At 36.9% G+C, this 22,040-nt stretch overlaps 1 protein-coding gene across 1 annotated transcript in view; it reads left to right on the top strand.

Moving 5' to 3' along the window:
• The window catches only part of DNAJC1 (DnaJ heat shock protein family (Hsp40) member C1), a 108,865-nt gene that overhangs the window by 55,462 nt on the left and 31,363 nt on the right, over positions 1-22,040 (top strand). Inside the window, exons 7-8 of the mRNA XM_066198951.1 lie at positions 679-769; positions 10,425-10,591. Coding sequence (XP_066055048.1) covers positions 679-769; positions 10,425-10,591 — 258 coding nt within the window. The remainder of the gene's footprint in view (positions 1-678; positions 770-10,424; positions 10,592-22,040) is intronic.

Here is a 22,040-nt window from a genome sequence, read left to right as displayed (position 1 = left end):
AAACTCTCCATATTTCTTACTTCAGCTATCTGGTTGTTCATACTGGAAAGCTTTCAACAGAAATCTATAATTACTCATTCATCAGATTTTGGAAAGGTATACTTTATTGTGATGTATGTGTGACAGGACTTCTAGTTTTATGTGTACATTTGCTTTATAGATTTCAGATTAGAATCTAATTCTTGAAGAAAAAAAAAGTATATTTTCAACCCTTTAGTAGCAATGTAGAAGTTGGTCTAAAACAAAAGGGGGGAAGTTGGCACATGCAGTTAGTGTTACCGTAATGAGCTCACATTAAGGTGATTGGTGCCTAGCAGTTGCCTTTGTCCCAGCACACACTACTCTAATTAAAAACATCTCTTTTCTCCCTTGAACTTCTAGATTGCTGATTTGACCAAAGTGGGTGCATGGGCTCTGCAAATCTGTAGGTAGTTTCTCTAACCATTTTGCTTTTCAGGTTGTCAATGAACATCATCGTCTGTAATATCAATGCTATTACATTTGAGCCATTATTACACAAATTCTATATTATAGACTGAAAATTGCTGTAACTCAAGGAGACAAATTTTTTTTTTTCCTTTTTTTTTTTTTGTCAGTTTAAGTGAGAACTTAAAACAGAGCCATTGCAATTACTTGTTTGTATAAGGATGCTAATGCCATTGCAACATTTTCTTAAAGGATGCCAGACAATTATATGTAGAATATAAAGAAACAAAAATGAAGGCGAAAGAAGATGCCCTGGCTAAGGCTGAACTTGAAACCCTTCAGAGTGAGTTTTTACCACTGTCTTAATAAACAAAGATGTGTAATACAATATACCTTCTACATTGGTTGTATGTGAACAAACATTTTTCTAATCTTCTAAAATACATGCTTTATATCTACTGCTGTTAAATTTAAATAAGCTTTTAATTTCGTGGCTAATTTTGCAGTAGGTTTGCTGGTTTGTTCCTATAGGGACATACAACTCAGGTGGTCAGTTAGATTGTAGCAAGAGGAACATACCTTGCCAGAAGTGTTGCTTTTTTATTTGAGATCTTCCCCTTTAATGAGGGGGAGATCTCAAATGTGCTATGCGTTTTCAGAAGTGACCTCTTGAGTTTTTGAGCGTTTTTGTATTCTTGTTTTCTTGTAAAAATTTTTTTTAATAATGTGTTTAATAATTCTTTTGTGCATATTGAGTTTTTTGTGATAAAGTGACAATAATTTGAATTTCCAAAAGCATGGATGCAGACTTCAGACGGATTCATGCTATCGTTGAAATAAATGCTTTAAAGTTTTTATACTCTTATAAAAGACCACGGAAGGTAATTAACGTTTTCTGTAATAAAGTATTCAGAAAAATTATAGGTGACTTCTTTCCCTTTTCTTCTTTCAGTTATTTGCTTTGGAGAATGATTAAACCTACCCTCTTCTGAAGACAATTTTAACAGTTTTTTGTCCATGTTTGTATGTGTGTGTGCTTGCTTTATTTACTGTACTTAAGTGCATGCTTTTAAGTTCCCTTATTCTGACAAGTGCATTGAGTGCTTTCTGATAGTGTAGTAGCTTGGAGTAAACATAAGCCTTTAGGTACTTAAAATACAGCTGCATTATTTATATTTACAAAATAGCTTAATTTTGTAAAATCAGTGAAGAGATCCAGTTCCAGCAATAATTCCCAACTTATCTGTAGCTGAATCTATTTTGGGAAAATGGGTAACATTCAGCATCTCTGTGAGCATCATGGACCCAGGCCAAATCTAGCAAAATAGTGCATTTAATGCTTGTTAGGAAGGCCTGCCATTATGTTTGAGATACCTAGCACAAAATGGGCCCTTGAAAAGGGTATTGACTCGGGTTATTAAAAACTTGTTAAATTGTCAGATAGTAATGTATTACCATTGTTCAAAATAGCTGGCATGCATTCCTCATTGAAATCTGTGAACTACTGTTTAAAAAGGACTAGTTTTTGAGAATAGAAGTGCACATGAAAGTATAAAGTTATTAAAATCATAGTGTGCACATTCCTGTGCACAGGAAAAGTTATTAAAAGTTATTTAAAATTATATGGCCACTGAAAGGCCACGGGTGAACTTTTAAGTGTTTCCCCACTGCCAGATGTGTTGTGAAAGTCACTTTTTTTGTTGTTACCTCCAGTAGCAGTGCCTGCTCCTGAGATGCACAAGTTTGGCCTTCCAGGTCACCCCTGACCTCTCACAGAAGCACCACCCTGTCCCCTGTCACGCTGCTGGGTGCACCATGGTGTGACTCCCTTGTCTGCCAGGTGACCCAGTGTCACTTGTGTGAGCAGGGACCAGTCCTCAGCAGTCTCACTGGCTGGCATCCTGCCCTCCCCTCGTGGGCTTGCTGGCAGGGAGCAAGGAGGTTTGAGAATCACCACCTGTAATTTAGCAGAGTTTGAGATTTGGCATGGAATTATTTGGTCAGCCATGGCAGTGCTATAGCTGGGCAGCAGAATGAGCTGTCAGTTACCTTTTTTTCTAATAAGTAAGACTCCCAAGAGAGGAACAAGAGATGCATCCATGTTACTGTAGGCAAAAAAAAAATCATACCATTTTTTTCCTGAAGCTTGCATGCAAAGCATCTGCTAAATTTGCTTATTTCATTATGTTGTTCTGCATTGTCACATCACAATTAGCATAGAAAGGTTGTAAATCACCAAATGTGCATTTTGTTTGCCCCCATTCTTCTTAATTTTAGACACTGGGATGCAAGGTCATAATAAAGGTTCCATCTATTTAATTGAGTAAACATATCTCATGCTGATTAGCAATAGCTGTTTTACAGTGCTTGTTTTTTCATGCCCTAATTGCTAGTTTGCCCCCTTGTCTGCCTGCTTTCCTGCTGAAACTGTGCAGTATTCTGTAGGCAGCTTGAACTAAAACCAGAGCAGGGTACTGGAGGAGGAAAATATAGCTTGCTAAACAGGAAAGAGAGGAGAGTATTGAGATATCATTAAAGTTCTATTTTTGGGAAGGAGTATGAAAAAATAATTTCTTGGGAAGTCAATATTATGCAGTTTTAATTTATTTTTCTGGCCCTTTTGCAGCACTTCTCAATCCATCCAAAACTGTCATTATTACCTTAATAAAATATAGCAACTTTACCTTACAAAAATAAAGCAACTTACAATACAATTTTAGGTTTCTTAGGAAATATGGTTTTGTAGGAATTACAGAGAGCTGTGTACTTTAGGGACAGAAATAGAAATGGTTGAGGTTACTTTTTCTGATGCATTTTTCACGTTTAGATGTAAGAACACAAATGTTTTATTTTTAAATTGAAGTGCTTTAATTAATAAACTTTCTTCCAACTTCTCCCTGTCCTGTCATGTCATATGCATGTGATCCCTGCATCAGAGAATGGTTCTTTCACAATGGATAGCCCTGTTCCTCATAGTCATGGGATAGAAAGTACAGTAGGTATTAGCTGCACTGAATGGGCATTGTTGAACTAAGATGACATAGGCATACAATCAGGACAGATCACTCAGTTTTTAACTTTAAATTGCGAGGTTTGAGTAGTTATCAGGACAAATTCTAGCAGCTCTCAGGCTGTTTTTGCGTGGAGTACTTCTTTCAGCGATGTCCAGTTTGCAGGAGAAACACATCTATTTTTCTTTCTTTGTACTTAGCCCTGGCAATTCTCTTACTTTACATTCTTCTTAGTTTGTTTTCCCTGACATTCAGTATGAAAACTTAAATTTATTTTTGAAATATGCCTTTTTTAAAAAAATGGTGCCTGCTAAGTATTGCAGGTGAACTCTTCACTGGCATCCCAGTTACAAAACACATTTGCATTGCAAATCCAGAATTCTGGCCATGATGTACAAGGCATCTAGAACAATCTATGGCAGAAAACTCTTTTGTTTCTAGTTATAAACCATATTGAATAGGATGTAGGTTTTCCTGCTTTTTCCTTACCCCCATCATTCAAACTTTAACGGAATATGAAATTATGAGCCCTATGGCTGCTTGATGAGCTGCCTTTCTGCATCAGGTTTTTATGATGCAGTAGTTATGTCTCTCTATAGGGTCTTACAGCACTCTTACCTAAGTGCCTACCACCAAACATCTGGAGCTGTAGTGAAACCTTTCATATATTTGATCAGGTTTGGTTAGGCTTGGTTGGTTGCCCTTTCCTGACAGCTTGGAATACAGCATGCTGCTTGGGTAGCTTTTTATATTGTTTCATGAAACCTAGGGATAGGAGGCATCATTAGGTCATTTAGTATAATGGGTTTATTTCAGACTCTTACAGGAGAAAATCAGTGAAAAATACCGTTTCTCTGGTTATGTTTGGCTTGTACCAGTGGTGCGCTTCAGCTTTGGGCTTCCTTGTTACTCTAGAGACGACAGTGATCAGTAAACCTTGAGATGCCTTCTGTTCTTCATGGTTTGTTCAGATAATTAATTTTGGTATTACATAGTTTTGTCCTAATTTCAGTATGAATTTCTCCAGGTTTAGCTTTCAGTTGTTCATTATTAGCATGTCTGTGCCTAAAAAGATTTTATTTATCTGCAGTTTTTCTTCATATAAAGCCTTTCTTGAGCCCTCAATTTCTATGGATCTTCTGTACTTCATTTAGTTTTGCAATATATCTAGAAGTATTGGACCTTGGGTTGGTTTATAATGTTCTAAAGTTTGTCATCTTCTGATTATAAAATCATGTTTCTTCTGTGGCTATTGTTACAGAATCACAGGTTACATTAGTTCCCATTGCTCTGAGAGCTCATTTCAGATTGCTTGTCCACCAAAACAGCAAGCCCAGATATCAATGGCTCATTGCCCAAAGTCCCTTCTAAGTGCAGATGTGGCATAAGGCCCTTAACTAGTCTGTAACCCAGACTACCAACCAGTCCATGTTCCTACTTCTTCTTGCTATTTCCTCTTCACTGTAAACCATTTGGACCAAATTTGTGGAATCTAGCACTATACTGATGGTTACTTCCCTTTTACTTCCAAATATTTGATAAATATCTTGGGTAATTGTGTTTAGTATTAAACTCTGCCAAAATGCAGTGTTGACATGGCTGCTCAGTAATGATTTGCTGACAGGCAGGTTCAGAGAAAATTAATTTATGCCATGCACGATTTTTTGGTTGGTGTGGGTGTGAATGTTCTGATCACTTAATTGTTATCTCTGAAGCCTAATTATGGCAAACTGCGTATCATCCATTTCACTGATTGTTTTGGCAGGCCTGCTGAAAGAATTTTGAACTTTAAAGCTTGCGTATTTTTCCCAGTTGTTTCAGCTAGGCTTGTATGATACCTCTCCCCTCAAAACTTGGTTTAGACTTTATGGAAAATATTCTGCAAAAATATAATGCATGAGGCTCATTTGAGAGAGGCATGCATGCTTCATTATGTGCTTGTTGTCAAATATTGCCTTGTTTCTAACTGTTTTGTATTTTGGGGGAATTGGAAGTTTTGGGAAGGGTAGATCTTCAGAAAAAAAGATGAAAGTCACCGAAAGCTTGTGAGAAGCTTTTTGTAGCTGAGATGCATTCATCCCTGAGCATGTCTTTAGTCAGTTTGCTCAAAAGTAAAGTAGCTTGTATGTCCCAGTACAGATGATGTATATAGCTGTCTCTAATTCTTGATATATTCATATAATCCCATTGACTTTGAGTATAGAAATGTGTACTTTTTTGAGCATATGTGCATAAGATTTTTTTAAGCCCCAAATTTGCATTGATATTGAACATAATTTGCTCCATTTTTTCAATAGACTATCAAAACCTTAATACAATTTTTTTCTAGACTTCTGGGTTCTTTGTGTTCTGTCTGTGTTATATATGTGTAAGTGAATTTTTCTCCTGTCATGTTTTCAACAAATTTTAATGCTACAAATGCTTTGGTTGTCTTTCATAGTTACATAGGTAAGTGAACTGTGTTGAAAAAAGATCTCAGTGCACTATGTTACTGATTTGTCAAAAATATGTTTGCTGTCTACCTTTTTGTGTGGTCATATTTCTTGCTTACCAATGCATGAGATATCAGGCAGATTGTCGCTTTCATTTTCAAGATATCACTGTCTTTTTTTGACTGTATTTTCTGTGAATTCTTGTTCATACTTAAAACTTAGAAGCCTTCCAGAGAGAGGGAGCTACAACTTGATGTGTCAAAATTTGTTTGCAGAATTTCAGTGCTTAGTTTTGGTTTTATTTCTTTCTCAATAAAGCAGTTGCTCTTTTTTTTTTTTTGTGGAAAAATTCTCTGAGTTCTTTATGTTTAGATCAGCTCACGTGTAAAATCAATATAAATTTCTCTGGAAACTTTAAAATGCAGGACCTCTGATACTTGTTATGGAAAAAGCATCACTATTTTATTACATGGCACTTGATCCATAAAGTCTAGCTGATTCCTTATCTGACACTCTTAAAGCAAATAACCATTACCTAGATACTATTAATTTTGCCAGTGATAAAATTAATGTACTAACAAGCTGGAAGAAATAATGAGGAAGATCAAAAGTGTCTAATTATGTTCAAGTAATTCATCAGACTTCAAAACCCAGATCATGACACCATAAACTAGTAAAATGTATAGCCAGTAAAAGAATAGTGTTGGAGGCCTTTGGAAACATAACATTTTGTACTTTAGGGGAGTTAGCTAATTGTTATCTGTAAAGTTTGCACATCCCAGTGGTAGGTGTGTTTATATGCTGTTCAAACATAGGGGACATAGCTGCATCTCTGTTTTTTTAATTCTTAAGTTGTTAAATACACAGTTGATTTTATTCTTCTGGTAAAGAACTTGATAATTCTAAAGGTGGAAAATACTTGTAGAGAAATAGTATTTTATTAGTATGAATTCAGGAAATAAAATTCCTTCTGTTAAAAAGAAGTAGAACTCTCTAAAAGTTATGGGTCATGTAAAATACTGATCAGTTGACATTGGGCTGGTAAATATTAAACAATTTCCATTATGCTTATGATCTTGGATTCCATATATTAAAAAAACCCCAAATTCCATTTGTTTTTAATTCTGTTTAATAGACTGAAAAAGTTACTACTCTATAATTTGGCAATTAAAGCACATAATCTTCCCAGAAAATAGTAATGAAAGTAAGCTTTTAATTTACCCTGTTGAAGTCAGGCTCTGCTTAACCAAGATAGTTTTCTCTCCCCTGTGTTTAGTTGTATGAGTGCCAGTTACTCTGATTATAGTGAAGGTTTGCTGGATATTCGTGCCCACACAGGGCACTGTGGTCTGACTGGGTCTCCAGCAGACACCGAGCTCGCTGTCACAGAACTGAGAGGAATCTAGGAAGTCTTTTCTGTACGTTTTTCCTACATTTTAACTAGGTTTGTGAGTAACGATATTTAAACAATATTTGAGACTGGAGGAGAAAAATGTATTTTTAAAGCCTGTTCTGTTATAGTGGATGGCCTAAACCCAGCACCATTAGAAAATGACACTAAATATTAAGGGAACGCTTGTGTTTCAAAACTGAATCACAGCTGCAGTTGTCACTACCGGCAGCACAGTCAAACACATCCTTATGTTAGATTATGTTGGTGGGCAGCTGCACCAACTTCCTGGCTGTCTGTCAAGCCTTAGCAGATACAGGATTCAGCTGTCTAGGCATCATCTAGTATTTGGAAAACCTGATCCACATTCTCTTCAGGGCAAAGTGCCTGGTCAGGTCGGAAGTGTCTCTTAGGCTGCCAGTTGAATTGCTGATAGTGAAAAGATAACATAAAAGAGGGAGGTTTTCTTCCTGAGTATCTCCTGGAGACTCCTGTTGTTTGGGTGAAATAGTTCCAGTGGTCTGTTTTGCTTTCTCCATATTCACCTGTAAGAGCACCAGTGCTCGGCTGCCTTAAGTTGAGGCTTCATACTGCTAAACATAACTTCTGAACTTCCTCTGTCTAAAATCCGTTAAGATGTTACCATTAAACTGCTTTTATGTGCCCTCCTGTTCTAAAAAGTGGCTTTGAAAATTCTGAGGTGAAACTGTTCTTGATGGGTTATTGGGAGCCCTATGTCAAAGGTGCTGTGACTTCAATTCTATTTATTTTTTTTAATTCAAAATGACAGCCATTGTGGTATCAAGAGATATGCTGAACTCCTTCATCTTTTTGTATATGCATGGGAGACAGTAGAGATAAGGTTTTTTTAATTCTGGTTGAGTGCTTGTTTGAGGTTGTACAGCCATCTTCTCTAGGTGGGATTTTTAATTCCTTTGATAGTCAGCAAACAGCAGGGTGTCTTATCTATGTTAGGTCTTCCTCTGTCACTTAACTGCCTAAAGAAAGCCTAGATACTGTCTTTGATACCTCATTTTAAAGTGGAGCACAATGTCCTCTGGAAACAGTTACAGAATTACTTCCAAAACTACAGCAAGAGCCTAGATGACCTATTTCAGGCTATGCTCTTAATTTTTAAATGTCGGTTAGAAGCATTCAGGCTTTAACTATTTGCATATTTTGAGAGGGGAAACTTAAGCAGTAGCAGATGGGGTGCAAGATACAGGAAAAGCCAACTGTCATGGGGTGTCTCCACTGTTAAGCAATTCCAAGTGAACAAGCACACACAGTGTGCTTGATTGTTTAGAGAGATTGAAATAAGGTGGTGAAAATTGTCATTGAAGTTGACTTCCTAGAATGTTTTTGCCTAGTGTCAATGTTTGCAGTAAAGAGTTGGTAAAGCTATTGTTACTTATCCATACAAATCTTAAGGGATTCTAGAAGCTGTTATACATGGCAGTTTTGGAGTAAAATGAGAGAATAATTAATATATGTGATTTGATTATAAAATTTACCTTTTGAAATAAACAAAAAAGTTGTACGTGTGTTATCTTTACTAATAGCCGCATAGTGAGACAAATCTGGTATCACACTTTTGGATTTTCACTTAATTTTGAGGAGTATCTGTCATTTCACTCTATTTTCTACATATCCCTATAGAGGGATACTAAAAAAATACAAATACAGATTTTAACTTAATATTTCATTTATTGAAATTTGACAGGTAAAGATTCTTTTTAAAAACAGATCTCTGAACAACATACAGTGAAACTCTGAAAAGTGAAAAGTTTAGAAGCTGATGAGCATCCTGTTAACTTTCAAGATCTCTATGCCTTTTCTGTTCGTTTTGGGTTCGTTCTTGTCATTTTGAACTTGAAACAGTTCTCTATCTCTTTTTTTGTTTTCTTATAGACTCAGTTCCTAGGGTTTGTCAAATCTGCAGTCTTTTCACTGTGCTGTTTCCACACATATACTTTTAGGAAAAGAATTCTGCTCTAGGGAATAGTCCTCTGTCCTCTTTAGGAATTTTTTAAAGGTTTCCATGAAAACCAGATTTTTCTCCTCTGAACTATTAGGGTGTGGTTGCAAAGGCAGATAAGCTGATCAGACAAGCGTGGTTCTTCATTTCCTTGCCCACCTTCTCTAAATGACTTGGATTATTTTCTATTTGTTGAAGAGTAGTTTTCTACCTGCTTAGTAAATTGAAGGAGTTTGCTGAGTGATTGGATGATTGTAGAAACACAATAGCAGAGAGAGGAGCACAGACTTGCAGTGAGTGGAGAGTGAAAAGGTGGAATCAATCTAGAACTTCCCTCTTGGTTGCAGTGGAATATTAGATCAACTCTTTCAGTTTAGGAGCATTTAGTCATTGTGAAAAACCGGAAGAGTCCCACTGGGCACACCTGAGGTTTCTGGATGCTTTCTGCATGTCCAAGCTTCTTTCTGCTCCTCATCTTCTTGTCCTTCCTAAAGTTCTGCCAATTGTTCATTTTAAATCTTACTTTTGAGATCATCTTATATAGTGGATGCATTTTTAGGTGCTGGGGTTGAGGTTATTGTGGTCCTTCCTTCCTTTCCCATGAGTTGGCTGCTCCCATTTAATACCATTTGAAGGGCAGAGAGAGCATAAAAGAAATAATTGTTAGAAACGAGGTCCAACATTTAAATCTTACTAAATGTGTAAGTGCTAGAACAGCTATTTGTGGTTGGAGAAATCTGAGAATAGAGAAGCCATCTGTTGACTCAGAAGCTTCTACTTAGCATAGCTGACCATAAAGTAATACAGAATTGTCTAAAATTCGCCTTTCTACCTTTGCCAATTTTTCTGAAGCTAGCTGGACTTCAGGATCTTTTAACAGCTCCTGTGCTTTTGCCTGCACTAATCTTCTTTGCCAAGTGGTGTAGCAGTAACAAAAGCTCATCTGGCCCTTTCAGGCATAGTTCAGACGGAAGAGGGACTGAGTGGCTGTATTGTTATTTACTTCCAATAAAAATGAAATTATTGTGTAAAACTCTGTTCCTCTTTTTAACAAAGAAATTGAAGCCACTTCCTCAGTGGAAATTTTAAGATAGGATTAAGAGTTGAGGAGCTAAACCTGCTTCTGAATTTATACATGCCTGCAGTACTAGTAGCATTACTTTTTCTTCTTTTTTACTTTTGTATAGAAGAGAGGAAGCCTAAAGTCAAGAAACCAAAATTAGAATTCCCTGTATATACAGCTCTGGAATCAAGTGCATATATACCATCTTATGATCATGGAGCTTCAATTGAAGAGATTGAGGAACAGATGGATGATTGGTTGGGAGGCAGGAACAGAACCCAGAAAAAGAAGGTAGGTTCAAAATCTTTCATGTTATATATTTTCAATGTTGAGTCATTTGCTTGCCTCTCAGCAAAACAGAATATTGTGTGTATACTACCACAATATTAATAATACCATGAAAGTGTAGAGAAGTATTAATTGTCTGGCAGAGATATAACAGAAAAAATTATATTAATGTTCAATGTAATTTGTGTAATGATGCTGGAAATGCTGTTATAATAGGATGTCGTTGATTAAGCCATATGAAAGCCCTCTATGGTTTCTAATATAAATACTACTCTTGTTCACTAGAAATTAGTAGAACATAATGCTGTCAAGTTGTATGAGGCTTGGTTCTTTCTCTTAATTGCAGTTAATAACATTTTGCTTGCAAGAATAGATTCTTCTCTATTAAAAGAAAAGCAAAGGAAAAAGAAGAGTCTTCTCTTTGTAATATGCAGATGTATTATCTTTTGATTATAGAACTGATTACGTACTTTGTGCATTTTATCTGATGCATGGAACAGTTCTAACAATTCAATTCAGGCCGATTGTTAAGGTTCTTTCTACTCAGAGATAAGGGTTCTTAGTGGCAGTTAATATAATTGTGTTCTGGTAAATTTTATTAAATCATACAAGCTTGAAAATGTATAATTTTCACCTCGGAACTGAGAATAAACATTGTAAATTAGTCTGCTGTCTTGAAAATCTGTCTTACTTGGAAGGGTGTGTTTGAAGTGGGGTTGGTTGCATGCTTGATCATCTGGATCCCCAAACTCCTCTTCCCCTCTGAGACAAAATGAGTCTGTCTTTGAATTTCCATGAAAATGCAGAAATTGAATAAGGCTGGGCCTATCACATCCATGAATTCACACCTCCTCACAAAATATATAGAAGTTGTGTGTTCAGAGACATTGCTAGGAGAACTAGTTGTGGGTCCACCCTTCCAGATGTCCTCAACAAAACTAACTTGATTTTCTACACTTCATCTGGATGTTCAGTATTGTATCTCATTGCTTTGATAAATTAGTATATTTTAAAAATCATATTCTGTTACAAAATGGGTTAACCTTTTAGGCACAACCAGGCAGTTTGTAGGTATGCTGTCTGGGTAAAGTGTTTGACCTGAACAAGCTGTGATGAGTTGTGCTTCCTCTGCTTGACAGCTGATATGTTATCATGGCAACATCAACATTTAATACAGTTGTGGAGGGAAACAGATTCATAAACTGCACAAAGAAATGGAGAATATGTCACTGGCTCCAGGAGCCTATAGTACCCGTTTGTATCTAATTGGAGAAGGTCTGTGTCATATGATTTGTAAGAAGCTCACTGGGAAAAAGTTTGTACCCCAAGTGAATTGTTCCTACCTGTCATTTGTCACATTTTCCATTTTAGAAATACATATTTTTCATCACATCATGGATGTGAACTGGGTCAGCATCCCTCTTCTGCCTCTTGCAGGGACGTGAAACCAAGTGGTGTGTAACATCCACCTCGCACTTCTGCTTGTTTTAGGAAAAAGTTACTCTGTCGTAACTCATTTTGCCGTCAGACTTTTTCTTGGGGTTGCCATTCTTCACTCATAAAGAAGCCTGTTAGCTTCTTTTTTCCCTTGTCTTCTGTGGTAGCGCGGGGATGTGGACTGTGTACCAGCCCACATCAAAGTAGCTTGATAAAGTAGTACGTTACTTTGTCATCCTTCCAGGAGTAAGAAGTGGAGTTGCTTTCCCTGCTGTTGGCATCCTAAGTGTAGACAATTACAGTAATTTAATATTGTTCAACTGCTCTGCACTGTTAATATTTGTACTTTAGAGGTACCTATAGTCCATGAACTAGTGTTTTGGAAATGCTGTACTGTGCAAAGGGCCTAATTTGATAGAAGGATTAGGTTATGTTCAGTTCTTAGGGTGATTTATTCTTTTTGAATACTTTGAGTTTGTTTTTTCCTTGTGATTTATTCTTTTTGATTACTGATCCAATGGGATTTAAGTATTGAAGTGGATAAAGAACAGGCTGTAGAGAAGGAAACAGCTTCCTTCTTAGGCATTGTAAAACAATCTACCAAGAGAAGGAGAAAGAGGAATGTTTTCCTTTTTTTTTCAGTAAGGTTACATAGTTGGATGAAAACATGCTTATATCATTGTAAAGTTATTCTTCTGCCCAACTTTGAGAATGCACTGAGCTTATGTCCATAAGGAGCTAGTCTTGCCATGTTGTTACTCTTTAGTTAGAACTGAAATTTAAATGAAATAATAAAAGAAAGCAAGCTATTGGGAGAGAGATAATATCAGTATTGCAGAAAGGAGAGGTAATTTTTTGTATATCTGTGTAGCAGTGATCCATCCACCTTTATAGTACCTTTTAGTATAGTTTTAATTGTTGTACTTTAAAAAAAAAAAGAATACTTAATGGAAAGACTGGGTCAACAGTAAAAGTAAATTTCGAAAATCTTATTTATGAGGGAAGGTTAAATAGTTGGAATTTTAGACCGCAGAAAAGGGAGGCTGTGTGGAAATAATAGGATACAATGCTTTTCCAGCCCATTCCAGTTTTGTTTTAGGTAAAATGATAATAAATTATTATGACTTACTGCTTTTCATAAATTCAGAGAGAAAGAAATACTCAATTTGCTTTGCAGCCAGCATGATTAAATTCAGATTTGGAAACACATGTAGGTGGAGGCACATACCAAGAGCATGTTACCTGTGTCATTTATGAAACCTTTCCATCTATCCTGTTCTTGAACTTGATCTGTTGGAAATAGTGTGAGCTGACTCAGTTGTATTTGAGAGCATGAAATGAAGTATGGGACTCTAGAGAGGATTTTTTTTTTTTTTTTTTTTTTGCTATATAGGAAATCATATACTTATTTAGGACTAAATTGCACATTCATATAGTGCTGGCTGTACTATTCATGCAAACTACATGTGACTAAGGACCTGGGAGGAATTGCTAAAATCTTCTTCTCATGCTGAACAACAAAACTCTTCACAGCAAAACAAGCCAAGTTTATTTCAGAGATTATTTTTGTTTTGTCCCTGAATGTGCTCTGTTTCTGAAAAGAAGATCTACAAGATCTTACAGATTGTTGAGATCTTAATTTACTTAGCTCAAGTTTCTGATTTTTTTTTTTTTTTTGCCCCCCTGTATCTCACTAAAAAGTGACTGGAAAACTTGTTCTATGTTTTCTTGTTAGAAATTAAGGGAAATTTAGAGGGAATGGAGTTCCTTTGAGATGTAGTATTTTGTAGGCTGAGTATGTTGTTAAGCCACTATTGCACTAATTAGTAGCCATTTAACCCTTTACTTCCCTGTTGAGCAACCTCTTATGTGGAGCTGGAAGAAAGAAAAGGAACTTATTAGAGGACATATTTTGTTACATCTGATCTTATTCAGTCATTTCTGCAAATATTCATGCAAGAATACGTGTATTCACTGTTTTTGGAATCATGCTATTGATGAATCATTTCTCTCAGTGGGATTTCCCTCATACTCTTTGTTCTGATTTGATTTTATGTGATTTGTAACACATGTTGTTTTCATGAGAGTTCATTGCTTATGTGAAGAATATTGTTGTTGCATGAAAATCTTGGCCCTTAAGAAATCATTGGGAGATTTATCAGCCTTCAGTGGGAGTAGGATTATAATTCCTTTTGGTTTACAGATTCCTCATTGTCTCTACTGGAATCTCCATTTCATATCATTTTTTGACTCATTAATCTATGAAGATAGAGTTCCAAGTTCTGTCTCAATGACTGGTGAATACTTTTGACCTTTTGATATTTGCTGGCTCTGTAAAGAGGAGATAAAGGTGGAGAAAGACAGTGCCTGATCCCTTCCAGCTGGACCAGATGTATGGATACAAAATGATGTTTCTCATTATTGTTTTTTCATGTTATCCTGCGGCACTTCTTGGCATTTGGGTATTTTTGATATTGCAGGAGCACCTGGCTTGATTTTACTAAAGCAGGACTAGTAAAACTATTTTTGTGCACAGAGCATGGGAAACTTAGCTTTCATCACTTGTATTTGATATACTGTTAACCTTTAAATTAGAATTAGTAAAAATACTGTGAAATAAAAGTATACATAAGTATAAATAAGCATTGTTTTTACAGTTTATTGTAGATGCTGGAAACATGGTCGTTACCATTTTTTCTTAATCATTGAACTGTGGACACTGATCATTCTGGTGCTGAACTCCTTCCTGGTTAAAATGCGTTTTGTGCTTTTGTTTTTCTCAGCCTGGGCCATCAAAGCACTGTGCTTCAGATATAGGATATTGATAACTGACTGAGCTTTTTAATCATGAAGGTTTTGTTTGAAAGCTGGCTGTGGAACAGCAATATAAGTTTAAATGTACAGAAGAGATGTCTCTGCTTTCTAACATTAAAAGGCAAGATGCTATACAAAAGCTAAATTACTATTTTGTTAGCTTAAAATGTATAGATTTGACAATTAAGTCTTAGTTATTTTATAACCTTGTACATTTTGTAATTGCCAGCTAGCCTGCCACCTGCTCTCTTCTGCCTTGGATCTTCCCACATCTGTGCTGCTTTGAAATTCGAGTATGCTTTTTCTTTAGCAGCAAATAATGTGGTGCTTGTTCTAATCAGATGTCATATGACGGATTACCTGAATACAGTTTCCAGGCTTTTAAAAAATGTTAATTTCTTAAGCAAGCAGCTTGTATCTTAGCAGGATTAAGGTGTTGTGTAAACCAGATGTTTTAATAAATTGGTCTTTGAGGGGAAAGGTTACTCTGTTCTGGTGTGCAGCCTGAGGTCATCTAGTTTTGAAATAATTTATTTTCTCTTTCTAAGCAATGAAGCAAATATGCGATTTGAAAAGTGTGTCTGGATTCTAATGCTCTTTTATTCTTGGGACAGGTACAAATGAACAGCTAGCAGTCTGAGATTTCTCATAGTGTGAACTACTGGGCCTTAATCCTGAATCAGAAGGATTGCTGTAGGTCCAGAAAGTAAATCTCTCTGTGATCCCAGTGAATTTAAGGCTCTGTATTGAGACTGCCAGCAACCATACATGTTAGTGTCAGTGATGAAGCTATTCATTGGAGCTAGTCTAAGTTCATAATACATTTTAACCTGAGCTCCAAATTCTCATCAAATGGTGATGACTTTGAGTCACTATTGATCTGGGCCATATTGAATTTAGTAACCCTGAGGTGAAAATCTCAGTATTCTATTACCAAACTCTTAAAAATGTAATGTTACTGAAAAGATGCTTCATTCTAAAAAAATAAAATAAAATCTGCATTGGAGTGTTACTGAAAGTGTTAAGAGGTCAGACTTTCCTGTGGTTTTTTATGGTTAGTGTCACTGCACATACTGTAGACTCAGCGTGAACAGAATATTGGAGTTTGCATGTTAAAGCAACTCTACAGTTTATGTTGTTACGTTATGTTGCATAGGCTACTCCTGCAGTTGGCATATTTGCATTAGAGTTCCTACTATTAATGAAAAATCATACACATACTTTTAAAAATACTCATTTAAATCTACCTATTTTTTTTGGCTCCTGTCCGAGGTCGGTGGACAGGTATGGAACAATGTATGTATTTTTCTTCTCTGTAACAGAATTCTAGTGATGAAATATTGATAAGTTAGAATTATAGAATCATTTAGGTTTGAAAAGACCTGTCAAGATCTAGTCCAACTCAGCACCACCATGTTCACCACTAAGCCATGTCTAAGTGCCACATCTGTGAGTCTTTTGAAAACTTTCAAGAGCAGTGATTCCACTGCTACCCTGGGTAGCCTGTTCCAATACTTTGCCAGTCTTTTAGTGAATATTTTTTTCCTATTATGCAATCTAAAACTCCTCTGGTGCAATTTGAGGCCATTTTCTCTTGTCCTAGTGTTTGTTATCTGACCCACCTTGAGCCTCCTGTTCTCCAGGCTAAACATCCCCAGCTCCCTCAACTGCTCCTCCTCAGACTTGTGCTCCAGACCCTTCCCCAGCTCCATTGCCCTTCTCTGGACTCTCTCCAGCACCTCAATGTCCTTTTGGAATTGAGGGGTCCAGAACTGAACACAGAACTTGAGGTGTGACCTCACCAGTGCCCAGTCCAGGGGGATGGTCACTGCCCTGGTCCTACTGGTCACACTGTTCTGATCCAGGCCAGGATGCCATTGGCCTCTTGGCCACCTGGGCACAGCTGGCTCATGTTCAGCTGCTGTTGACCAGCCCTGCCAAGTCCTTTTCCAACTTGCGTCTTTCCAGCCACTCTGCCCCAGCCTGTAGCACTGCAGGGGTTGTTGTGACCCAAGGGCAGAGCCAGGCACAGGCACTTGGCCTTGGTGAACCTCCGAGCTCTGGCCTCTCCCCATCAGTGCAGCCTGTCCAGATCCCCCTGCAGAGCCTTCCTGCCCTCCAGCACATCAACACTCCCACCCAACTCAGTGTGTCTGCAAACTGACTGAGGGGGCCTGGATCCCCTCATTTGGATCATGGATAAAGACATTAAACAGAACTGGTGCCAGCCCTGGGGAACACCACTGGATGTAATTCCATTCACCAGCACCCTCTGGGCCCAGCCATCCCAACGGTTTTCTACCCATCCAACAGGGCACCCAGCCAAGCCATGAGCAGCCAGTTTCTGCACGAGTTGCTGTGGGAAATGGTGTCAAAGGCTTTCCTGATGTCCAGGTAGGCACATCCAGAGCCTTTCAGTCATCCACTAAGTGGGTCATCTTACCACAGGAAAGGAGATCAGGTCAGTGAGGCAGGAACTGCCTTTCACAAACCTGTGCTGGCTGGGGCTGATCCCCTGGTTGTCCTGCACATGCTGTGTGATGGCACTTAAGAGGATCTGCTCCATGGCCTTCCTTCACCCAGGGATAGTGTGGAGAAGGCATTCTTTTTTTACACGTTATGTTGGTGGTGTAGAGAACAGGATATACCAATAAAATAGCTTGATACCTTGGTTATTCTAAAATGTTTATGCAATTACATATTAGTGATTATATTCATCTTTCTTTTCATCCTTGCTAGCCACCAACTCAGCCTAATGAACAGAAGAAAACCAGAAAGGTTTTTTCAATGTTTCAAGCCTTTTAACTGACAGCCAAATTTTTGTTGGTTTTCTGTCTAATTTGTTTGTTTCTTTATATGACTGTTGAACCAGAGCAGTCTATTTCTAGGAAATTAGTGTATTTAGCATATTTCTATCCAGTTGGTGTAGTTTTTATTTTGTTTAGAAACAATAAATTTATTTACTTTTATGTACTCTTTGAGTCATCTTTCCTTAAATGCAGACAATAACCTTCTCTTCAGCCTTCTGTTTTGAATATTTAAGTGTCTAAGTACTTTACTTTGGACTTGAATAGCTTTAAGGAGAGAATAAATGTGGTTCTAAAAAAAATTTATTTTTAATTATTGAGTTTTCCTTGGAGAGGATGACCCACATATTTAAATCTAGAATAAGGCTTGTCTGCTTTTGAGCTGTGAATATCAAATCATTAGGGTCAGGAATCTAATTTAATCTGCAGTATTAAACATGCAAGGCTTTTTAGTCCTCGGGTTTTCTTAAGGAAGAATAAAATGGTGGGATGATGATATATTCTTTAACTAGCATCTCAGGCTGGTGGTTTCAATGTTATGGCAAATAAGCATCAGAAAACAAATTGTATTTGTAAACACCTAATGAAGTAATTAATTTCTCCCAGCATTGGATTCAGAGAAAATAGTTTTTATGACTGAGACAAATGCCACAAGTAGTAAGCATTAAACCGAGAGTTAGAATTTTGCCTGAAATAGGTCATGAATATGTAAAGACTGTGAATAAACACAAACTGAATAACTGCTATGTAAGTATGTGTAATTTATGTATTTTCTTTTTTGTCTTTCTCTCTTTGACCTTTGGTTAGGTTAACAAAGCATAGGAAACTTTATTTCTTTATTTATTCTTGTACTTATAGAAAGTAATGGTGTGTTTTTAGAATACAGATAATTCAATAATATTCTGCTTTCAAATATACTATGGTCAGGCCAGCTAGAACTGCAAGCAAAAAATAATGCTATGAACATTTAAAGATAATGTTAGAATTTATCTAAATGATATAGGGAAATTATTTGATATGACAGCCAGAAAAAGAAGAGGGTTTGGAAATTGTGTGTTTCACAGCACAACCAAAATTCAGTCTAGATTGGAAAGGAAACAAAGAGCCAAAATATATATTTCCCTTAGGATATTTCCTAAAGATAGTAACAATACGTTATATAAACACTTATGCAATAGTTAAAAACATAAATCAGCCATGCATATGTGTTGAATTAAGGCAATACAGTTGACATTTGCCTGATATTTCCTGATTTTGATTGAGTTTTTAAATTTTCCTTCTAATTAAATATAGTAGCATGGGTTCTTGTCTTGTACAGACAAGAAGAGTAATACACTGATTTCAACACCACGCTATGGTATTTTAGCTTTCAGTAGTTTTCTAATTGAATCTGTGTCCCAGAAGAAGTGATTGATGTGACTTGCTGCCATAATTCAATCTGACTAATTTCACACATGTACTTTTACTATGTAGTCCTCAGGTTTTTTGAGTCTGTCAGTTGAAAACTACCAAAGACCTCCAGTTAATTGTGCAAAGCATTAACCTATGGGGACAAACGCACAGTGTTTTTAAAATGCAACTCTGTTTCTGCACTGGGCAGTACTATAATCTCAGTTCAGGCACCTGCCTGGGTCCGGATTAGGGCTGTATAGCTTTTTACATTAACTTTTATAGCTCTGGTTGGAGTTATTAATCTACCTCAGGTCTTGAGTCCTGTTGCATTTCTGAGATTGACATGGTAGTTGTCTATCACAGAAGAACATGGTAGTTAACAGAAGAGCAACCTCATTCCTGTGAGGAGAAACTGGAAATTGATCTTTCCCAGTCAATCCTTGAAGATCTGACTTCTGTCATTGTCAGTGTCTCATGTGTCCTGAAGGTCATATCCATTTGACATAAATTTCCAAGAAATTGTGCAGTGCTTTTGTAATAAAGAGCTTTTGTTGCACTGGGTTTGTTTTCCTCTCAGCCTGGAAGAGATGTAGAGAAACATCTGATGGGATTGCTCTGATTTAGCCCAGTTGGAGTCAGGGGGTGGTGGAAATACTAGTTTTCCTGCACAGAGTTGCCTCACTCACTTCCTGAAACAAAGTCACTCCTACCTCAACTACGGAAGCAAGACTGAAGCAGCAGAAGGGAGTCGTTGCGCATATCAAGGGTAAGAGCTGGAAGAAGATGTGAAAGCTGGTTAATCACTGTGACCCTGCCCCACTTGCCTGCCTGTCTAAGAGAAGGGAGAGAGCAATTCAACAATCCCTGTATCCTCACAATTTTGGCAACAAATGAGGGGCAAGGATGTTAAATATCCCTGAAATGGGATTTTCACAGGATCCACAACTTAGGGATCAGAAAGAATTTGCAGTTTATAGCACTGACTTCTGTAGTTCAATTCACTGCTGCTCTTTTTGGCTTTTTAACATGAATTTGAAAAGTGCAAACTGTTGCAAAATAGTTACTTACTTTTCTTCATATGATTTTAGCTATCTTTAAGTTGGAGCAGGAAGTTAGCTTCAAATAAATCCAGTTTTAATTTATAAGTGTAAATCCATAGTGATGTTTCTATATCATATTTTCCAGACAAACCAATTAAAATCTGGTTAGATTCAGCATCTTACTGAATCTTACATCTTTCACTGTGCATAATGCTGCTGCTTTCCTTTCCTTTTCTTCCTGAGCCCTTGACTGTAATGAGGTTTGGTCAAATTTATTTATAGAAATTACCCAGAAACTATAATCTATGGTAAACTCCAATTACTAAAAATAAACTGAACAGTGTGAGAGATGTTTGGCTTTTGTTGTTGTAGTAAAGAAAAATATGTAATCCCGCCTTGCTAAGGAACAATTTAGTACTTCTGACATAAGCATTCTGTCACTTCAGACTTTTCAGAGAATCTCAATCCAGTTAATTAGCTATTTTCTGTATGGGTTTTGTCAGGCAGGATGTAGTCTTGAAAAGATCGCCTTTAGTCTTCAAACTCTCAGTTAAGCACACTTGAGCATGCAATTGCATTCCATTTCAACGAATAGGAGTTATTCTTATAAAATGCTACTGGATAATATATTACTTACCCAAACCTGCAAAAGAGGAGAGCACTCTTAAAGTTGGCACAGTATGAGGAATGGCACATTTTAGTGAGGTTAGTTTATCGTATTAGTGATGGCACTTTCTATAATTTCCAAAACACGGATTTTTTTTAATACAGTGGCTTGAGATGCAGTTGTGAAGGAGTGGATGCTCTTGCATCATTTGGAACTGCATACTATGGAATGCTTGTGCGTTTTTGCAGCCCCCAGACTTTCACAAAGTAAGCACGCATTTACAGTGTGCTGCTACCTGATGTGTTGTGTAGCATCAGATTTTTTTACATAGACCTCTTTAGGGAACATCAGCATTCTGACCATCCAAAGTTCTCCTAGGGGTGTTCTTTTTAATCATAAAGTAAACTGTGTGCCTGGGTTTGGGGGTTTTTTTTAAGAAACATACAAACATGAACATGGAAAACATAGTACTTGAATTTTTACTATTTACTCAGTGATATTTGTCATTCACATTGGAAATTTGGATTGGAATAGGTCTAGAAAGAAAATATATCAATAGAGGATGTAGGTTTGTAACTTCTAGCATATGGGTGTGTTTTAGGGTTTTTTTAATGATACTGGTCTCAATGACTGGGTATATACCAGTAACTGCAATATATCACTGCCTTGGGCGTTTTTTTTATTGCCCTTGGTCAGAAAACTTGCCTGGTAATGAGAAAGTGAGCACAGGAAGAACGAGACTGACATTAATGGTACATTTTCAAATGGCCACAAATTATGGGAAGGAAAATCTGTGTGTATGAAAAAAGGCTACCTTTGATTTTTAATTAGCCCAAACTTTGTGGTTATATTTGGGAATTTGACAGGCAGGTTCGCTGTTTATATGTTTTAACTAGTTTTACTAGTGTTTCCTTTATTTTCGACTCCATGTATATTATTTCATGATAATGAACAGTTTCGAATTTTGGTAGGTTTTTGACAGTGCTCTGCATGGGGTTGTCATCACAGATCTGTGTTTTATGAATACGTGAAAACTTCTCAAATTCCCCCCCCCACACACACACACAATCCCTTCATTATTGCTTGGCAACTTAGACTGTTGGAAAACAGAACTGAGGTTTAGTATGGGCCATGTTCATGACATTTTCCAGGTAGCCCATTTAGGGTCCTAAATGCATATAATGTTTCTAATTATTTCAGGCATATTCTGCTGTGACAATAGATTTTTTTTCCTTTTTTCTTTTTTTCTAATTCATAGCCAAAATTCACTTGCCTTGAACCATGTCAGAACATTTGTTCTCTACCAAAGTGAACTTGTATGTTGAAAACAAATCTCTACATTTTGGTATTCTTTG

The sequence above is a fragment of the Chamaea fasciata genome, unplaced genomic scaffold (genome assembly GCF_029207755.1).
Source record: "Chamaea fasciata isolate MVZ Bird 193981 ecotype frontalis unplaced genomic scaffold, bChaFas1.0.hap1 SCAF_1, whole genome shotgun sequence".
Lineage (NCBI taxonomy): Eukaryota > Metazoa > Chordata > Aves > Passeriformes > Sylviidae > Chamaea > Chamaea fasciata.
The sequence above is the reverse complement of the archived record's forward strand: the minus strand, read 5'-3'. Positions and strand labels throughout refer to the sequence as shown.